The sequence below is a fragment of the Pan troglodytes genome, chromosome 1, assembly GCF_028858775.2.
Source record: "Pan troglodytes isolate AG18354 chromosome 1, NHGRI_mPanTro3-v2.0_pri, whole genome shotgun sequence".
Lineage (NCBI taxonomy): Eukaryota > Metazoa > Chordata > Mammalia > Primates > Hominidae > Pan > Pan troglodytes.
In genome coordinates, this window is record NC_072398.2 from 86105402 (window position 1) to 86113413 (window position 8012).

The following is an 8012-nucleotide window of genomic DNA, read 5'->3' on the forward strand; positions in this document are numbered from 1 at the left end:
AAAAAGAACAAATTTGGAGGCATCACATTACCTGACTTCAAACTATGTGATAAGGCCATAGTCACCAAAACAGCATGGTACTGGTATAAAAATAGGCACACAGACCAATGGAACAGAATAGAGAACCCAGAAATAAACCCAAATACTTACAGCCAACTGATCTTTGGCAAAACAAACAAAAGCATAAATGGGGGAAAAGACACCCTATTCAACAAATGGTGCTGGGATAGTTGGCAAGCCACATGTAGAAGAATGAATCTGGACTGGGCGCGGTGGCTCGCGCCTGTAATCCTAGCACTTTGGGAGGCCGAGGTGGGTGGATCACGAGGTCAGGAGATCGAGACCACCCCGGCTAACATGGTGAAACCCCGTCTCTACTAAAAATACAAAAAATTAGCCGGGTGTGGTGGCAGGTGCCTGTAGTCCCAGCTACTCCGGAGGCTGAGGCAGGAGAATGGTGTGAACCAGGGAGGCGTAGCTTGCAGTGAGCGCGATCGCGCCACTGCACTCCAGCCTGGGAGACAGAGTGAGACTCTCCCTCAAAAAAAAAAAAAAAAAAAAAAAAAAAAAAAAAAAAAAAAAAAAGAATGAATCTGGACACTCATCTCTCACCTTATACAAAAATCAACTCGGGGGATGGCGGGGAAGGTCAGAGCGGCTCCGCGCAGCCTGGCGGGTCCCGGGCTGAGAAGCCGCCCCTCGGGCCTCGGGCGGTCGTCCGCGGGCCCGCAGTGCGGGGGAGCGGGGCCGGGGGGCGCAGATGGCGGCCGGGCGCCCTGCGTCCGGCAGAGGAGGCGAGCATCCCGCTCAGGTGATGAGGAACCCCTCGCGCACCCAGCGCAGAAGGCTGCTGCCCCCGGACGCCTCCATTGTTTGACCACAACAAGGGCCGGATTCTCACCCAGGATCCTAAGGCCTTTGTAGTCCTTCAGCCACTGTGGGCCCTGCCTCTGCCTGTTCTTCTGGAATGTCTTGGGGGTTTTGATCCTGTCACTGTGACCTGCAAATCCAAGAGACACATCTTTGGAAGATAAGAGAGCTTCTTCAAGACCAAAAAAGGAGACGGCATGATACCCATGTAGGGAATTCCCCAAAGCAGGGCTTGCCATACCTGGACCCCGAGGAGCCTGCTTGCTGGAAAGGCTTTCCTGTCTGATGTGCAGGAGGCAGAATGCCAAACTGACTCTTCAAGGGGCAACTGCAGGGGCTCGAGACCAGCCAGCAGTATCTCATCCTTCGATAACAGGGGATATACTGTACAGTCCTTTTTCTAGAAGTGAGACGTACAAGATTACTCTACAAGAGGAAGATTCCAGGGGCTCAAAAACGCAAAGGTTTGCACTTTGAGAGCCCCTTGGAATGTTGAAAACTCAGGATCTAAAACAAAGTTCTGTGTTAATGAGTTACAGAATTCACGTGGAAGTCAATGTCACTTATAATCGATAATAATACTGAGTGAGGAACACTATGCAGGAAGAAACCTTCCGTAGAAAGACAGGCAGGGAAAAGCTTAGGCTGACCTTAAACTTACCTAATAGAGCAAGCCTGAGATAGACTGCCAAAATGGCCAAATAAGAGACTCTATGAAATAACAGTCTTGTAACTGTAGTAATCGTAAGGAAATTTTCTCCTCGAAATCACGATACCAAATAGGAAAAATGATCTACAAGTGCCCCATGTGTAGGGAATTTTTCTCTGAGAGAGCAGATCTTTTTATGCATCGGAAAATTCACACAGCTGAGAAGCCCCATAAATGTGACAAGTGTGATAAGGGTTTCTTTCATATATCAGAACTTCATATTCATTGGAGAGACCATACAGGAGAGAAGGTCTATAAATGTGATGATTGTGGTAAGGATTTTAGCACTACAACAAAACTTAATAGACATAAGAAAATCCACACAGTGGAGAAGCCCTATAAATGTTACGAGTGTGGCAAAGCCTTCACTTGGAGCTCCCATCTTCAAATTCATATGAGAGTTCATACAGGTGAGAAACCGTATGTCTGTAGTGAGTGTGGAAGGGGCTTTAGTAATAGTTCAAACCTTTGCATGCATCAGAGAGTCCACACTGGAGAGAAGCCCTTTAAATGTGAAGAGTGTGGGAAGGCCTTCAGGCACACCTCCAGCCTCTGCATGCATCAAAGAGTCCACACAGGAGAGAAACCCTATAAATGTTATGAGTGTGGGAAGGCGTTCAGTCAGAGTTCGAGCCTCTGCATCCACCAGAGAGTCCACACTGGAGAGAAACCCTATAGATGTTGTGGATGTGGGAAGGCCTTCAGTCAGAGTTCGAGCCTGTGCATCCACCAGAGAGTCCACACAGGAGAGAAACCTTTCAAATGTGATGAGTGCGGAAAGGCCTTCAGTCAGAGTACGAGCCTCTGCATCCACCAGAGAGTCCACACAAAGGAGAGAAACCATCTCAAAATATCAGTTATATAAAACGTTTTGCTAAGAGTTTAAAATCTTAAAACCCATAAGTGCCACTAGGAAGGAAACCCTGTATATACATACCTACATTGACCCAAGAAATATTTATGCAATCCCTAGCAGAACATTGTTTCTGAGGAGGCATATGTGAGATTGATTTGTTGGTTCATGCCAAGTGTGTTCCACAGGTTGACTTTGAATGTGGACCTCTGAGCATCCGCCCAGGATGGCTCTCAGGTCCCAGTCACAGATGTCGCTTCCTGGGATTCCAGCACGATGCCTCCATAGTTGAAAGACTACACAAAAAGCCACGATCATTGCCCGGCCTCCTGAGTCACCTTCTATCTATGCTTTGCTTAAAAGCTATCCCAGATACTCCCCCTTGAGGAGCTCATGCCCTTCCTTCCTCTTTATTCGAGCATACTGGCAATGCATTGGAAAACAGACAGCTCCCACTAAGATCACGTTCTGGTATTTCTGAGGTTAACACTTGATTTGGCCCCTACATATCTTTCCATATATCCTATTATTTCTGAACCCACCCTACCTATATGTCTCAAAATCCCCATAAATATCCATCCCTTCCTAGATGGCATTAACTTTCATTTTAGATTTTAGGTGACTCATAATTCCCATTCACTTAGCCTATCAGAAAAGTCATTGGCAGACATATATGTCCTTGAACCTTTTTTATTTGTGTGGATTCTGCTCATCACTGTCTCTGTTAGACTTATTTTCTAGTGGCTGCATCACATATTTTTCACTTGAATTTTTTTGGAAATAGCTGAATGTAAATAGCAGGGAGGAAGAAGCAAGCAAAGTGAGAGTTTTTCTTCATCCAGAATTGCCCTCTGGGCTCCTTTGGTAACAGATGGAGCTCCTTCCTAGCTAGGGAGACCTTATGAGAAGTGGATGGTAGGAGGAGTCACTAATGTTTCAATCTCTGTTTCTGTAATCTTGGGCAATAATGCATAGGAGTTCTTGATACCCCTTCATTGATTACTGTGTATCAGTTCTTTGTTAGGCATGAACGTCTTTATTAATCCATCATTCTTTTCTTCATTCAACAAATATGTATTGAACACCTCCTATATGCCAGGCACTGTGCTAGGTGCTGGGAATACCACTGATGAGACAGACAAGGTCCCTACTCTTGTGGAGTTTACTTCTGGTGGAGGAGACAGATGATAAGTAAACAAATAAATAATGTAGTTTGAGATAGTGATTAAGTGCTATGAAGAAAATAAACTAGGGTGATGATTTTAGTGGTGGGGTGGGGTGGGGGTGGGGGTGGGGTGACATTAGCTAGTGGTCAGGGAGGCCTTTCCGCGGTGGGATGTTGAGCTGAGGCCGGAGGAGAAGCAGCACTCGCTGGCAGAGCACACAGCCTGCTCTGGGGGATGAGCCGGTGCATTTAAGGAACAGGCCAGCACTGGCATTCGCAAGCAGTGGGGAAGGGGAGAGATGCCGAGGTGGTCAGTATCCTGACTTTCATAGGCCTTTTTTTGTTTGTTTTAATTTTTGCTAGATTGATATTAAAAACTCATGTGGAGGAACTCAAGGAATGTTTAGAAGACCAAAAGTCCCCAATGACAGGAACAAAAGCAACCAATTTTTAACTTTCTCTTCTCATTCCTGTTTTCATTGATTTCCCACGTGTAGTCCTTTTGCTCAGGAAGTCTTTGGGGAAATTAAGGATCTTTGAAGCTCTGAAATAGGTGATCAGGTTAGTGGTGTCTGTCAGCTGTCTAAGAGGTTGGAAAATGAACTACTCAAAATAGTCACGAAAATACTGAAAGTTTGATTTTTCTCTCCATATTTGAATTAATTTTTTCTGTTTGACTGGAAGGGGTTTTTGTATAACTAAAACCTCAGCACATAAAGGAGATTTAAAAGGAGCACATGATTTAGTGGGTGGGCCATGAAACTAGAGATGGGATTTGGGGGTGAATTTGTCAATATCTGGATTTTAATCCAGACATCTCTGCTAACAAGCCTTTGGTAAGTCACTTCAGATACTTTTCCTCCTTTTTACAAAGAGAGGCCTGGCTTAGTTATTTGCCAAAGCCCCTTCCAGGCCTGAATTCCACAAGTACGATTTACTGTAGTGTCTTATCACTCTTTCATGTCACAATAGCGTGGAGCATTAGAGAAAAGCCTAGACTTTTAGTTGATAGAGAGCCAGTTGAAATATCATTGATAGAATTTTAGTTTTAGGAAAAATTGGTTTGATTTCTAGCTTTATTACTATTAGGTATGTGAGCTTGGGCAAATCGCTTAATCTTTGAGTCTAGTTTTCTCTCAAAATGAGAACATTAGGCTAAATGATTTCCGAGTTTCCAGCTAGTCCTAGAGTTCTATATTTCTACATAGTTGAATTATTTTATCATGCTGTTGCTGGGGAATATGACTAACCCTTTTGAAGCTACTAATTTTATGTCGAGCTTTAAAGTCCATAATTGTTATCTTCAGAAAATATTATTTGACCTACAGTATGTCCAAATCAATTTAATAAAATCGCTTTATAACAGGAAAAAAAAATCAACTCAAGATGAATCAAGGACCTAAATCTAAAACCTGAAACCATAAAAATTCAAGAAGATGACTTCAGAAAAAAACCCTTCTAGATATTGGTTTAAGCAAAGGCTTCATACCAAGAACCCAAAAGCAAACGCAACAAAAACAAAAATAAATAGATGGGACTTAATTAAACTAAAAAGCTTCTGCAAAGCAAAAGAAACAATCAGCAGAATAAATAGACAACTGACAGAGTGGGAAAAAATCTTCACAATCTATACATCTGACAAAAGGACTAATATCCAGAATCTACAAGGAACGCCAACAAATCAGGAAGAAAACAAACAAACAAACAATCCCATCAAAAAGCGGGCTAAGGACATGAATAGAAAATTCTCAAAGGAAGATATACAATTGGCCAAGAAACATGAAAAAATACTCGACATCTAATGATCAGTGAAATGTAAATCAAAACCACAATGCAATACCACCTTACCCCTGCAAGAATGGCCATAATCAAAAAATAATAGATACTGGCATGGATATGGTGAAAAGGGAACGCTTTCACACTGCTGGTGGGTATGTAAACTAGTACAACCACTATGGAAAACAGTGTGGAGATTCCTTAAAGAACTAAAAATAGAACTACCATTTAACCCAGCAATCTCCCTACTGGGTATCTATCTACCCAGAGGAAAAGAAGTCATTATATGAAAAAGATACTTGCAAATGCATGTCTATGGCAGCACAATTTACAATTGCAAAAATATGGAACCAGTCTAAATGCCTATCAATCGATGAGTGGATAAAGAAATTGTGATATATATATATACACACACACACACACATACATATATACGCATATATATGTGTGTATATATATACATATATACGTATATATGTATATATGTATATATGTGTATATATACACATATATACGTATATATGTGTATATATACACATATATACGTATATATGTGTGTGTATATATATACACACACACAGACACACACACATACACGCACACCATTGAATACTACTCAGTCACAAAAAGGAATGAAATAATGGCATTTGCAGCAACCTGGATGGAATCAGAGATCATTATTCTAAGTGAAGTAACTCACAGACACACACACATACACGCACACCATTGAATACTACTCAGTCACAAAAAGGAATGAAATAATGGCATTTGCAGCAACCTGGATGGAATCAGAGATCATTATTCTAAGTGAAGTAACTCAGGAATGGCAAACCAAAATCGTATGCTCTCACTCATAAGTGGGAGCTTAGCTGTGAGGATGTAAAGGCATAAGAATGATATGATGAACTTTGAGGACTCAGAGGAAAGGGTGGGGGTGAGAGATAAAAGATTACACGTTGGATACAGTGTACACTGCTTAGGTGATGGGCGCACCAAAATCTTAGAGATCATCACTAAAGAACTTATTCATGTAACCAAACACCACCAGCTCCCCAAAAACCTATTGAAATTTAAAATAGAAAAAAAAAAAAAAAGAAATAAGCCAGGCACAGAAAGACAAATATTACAGGACCCCACTTATATGTGGAATCTAAAAAAGTTCATCTCATAGGAGTAGAATGGTGAATATCAAGGACTGCAGGTGGAAGAGTGCAAGACTGGGAGATGTTGGTTAAAGGATACAAAATTTCAGTTAGATAAGAAAAATAGATTCAAGAGATTTATTGTACAACATCATGACTGTAGTAAATAACAATGTATTTTGAAAATTACTGAGAGTAGATTTTAAGTGTTCTCACCATTAAAAAGTGGCAAATATATGCATTAATGCATACATTAATTTGCTTGATTGAGTCTACCATACATAGTTCCAAACATCATGCTTCACATGATAAAAATATACAGTTTTATTTGTCAGTAAATATATATACAAATTTTTTTGAACTCAAGAGAAACTAATCGAACAGCCACACTAATTGAGGTATGGAGGAGATGGTCAAGCATCTATTGAAGGAACCTTATAGTGACTATTATCTTAGCTTTTTGTTTTCTTTTTAAATAGAGACAGAGTCTTGCTATGTTGCCCAGGCTGGTCTCAAACTCCTGGGCTCCAGTGCTGTACCTGCCTTGGCCTCCGAAAGTGCTGGGATTATAGGCGTGAACCACCATGCCTGACCTCTTTTTTTTTTTTTTTAATGTGAAAGCAAGTTTATTAAGAAAGTAACGGAATAAAGAATGGCTACTCTATGGGCAGAACAGCTTAACTGTTATTCAAAGCAAACTGAATGAAAAGGCTATTGCTGAGAAAAAAATGGCAACCAGAAAGGAAAAAAGAAATAAGAGCCAGAAAATTTTTAACATTTAATAAACCTTCAAATAGGTAAACTATGTCTGATCATCCAATCTCCCAATTTTGCTCGTTTGATGACATAACCAGTATTATTTGTTCTTAAGCCATCAAAGTCACACTTTGTCAGTTTGTCAGGGTAGAGTGTTAGCATACATATGTAGGAGGGTGAAAAAAAATTATCTTTTCAGCTGGCACCAATATTTTTGTTAGGAAGTAACAATCTTAGTTTAAGAAAATACTCCGATAAATATGTGGGGAAGGAAGCTAAAACTTTGGGCGTGGCTTGGTAAGAGATAGGATTAAAGTAAATAAGCTGCTTTTAAGGATAAATGAACAAGAAGGAGAACAGAAAATACAAGGACAAACAAAATGAAAAATTTTCAGGTGAAAAGTCTGCAACTAAGTTGGTAGAAACGGGAGGTAGATTATTATAAAATATTAAGAGAGATTTTAGTAGAGTTTCAGATTTACAGGATAACTGAGGACATAGAATGTATACTTCCATATATCCATCCCCTCCATCTCCCACCTCTGCAGTTTTCCCTGTTTTCAATACTTTGACCTAGAATAATGACTGACATTTGTAACATTTGTTATAATTAATAAATCAATATTGAAGATTATTAACTATACTCCATAGTTTACATTAAAGTTCTATTCTGTGTTGTACATTGTATGGGTTTTGAGAAATGCATAGTGATATATATCCACCATTACAGTTTCACATGAA

General features: G+C 40.4%; 1 protein-coding gene across 1 annotated transcript; it reads left to right on the plus strand.

Annotated features, from left to right (window-relative positions):
• Nucleotides 1-758: 758 nt before the first annotated feature.
• LOC746079 (zinc finger protein 664-like) lies at nucleotides 759-4973 on the plus strand. The gene has a single exon (XM_063795928.1). The coding sequence runs from the start codon at nucleotides 1659-1661 to the stop codon at nucleotides 2442-2444; it is 786 nt and encodes a 261-aa protein (XP_063651998.1). The 5' UTR covers nucleotides 759-1658; the 3' UTR covers nucleotides 2445-4973.
• The last annotated feature ends 3039 nt before the right edge of the window (nucleotides 4974-8012 follow it).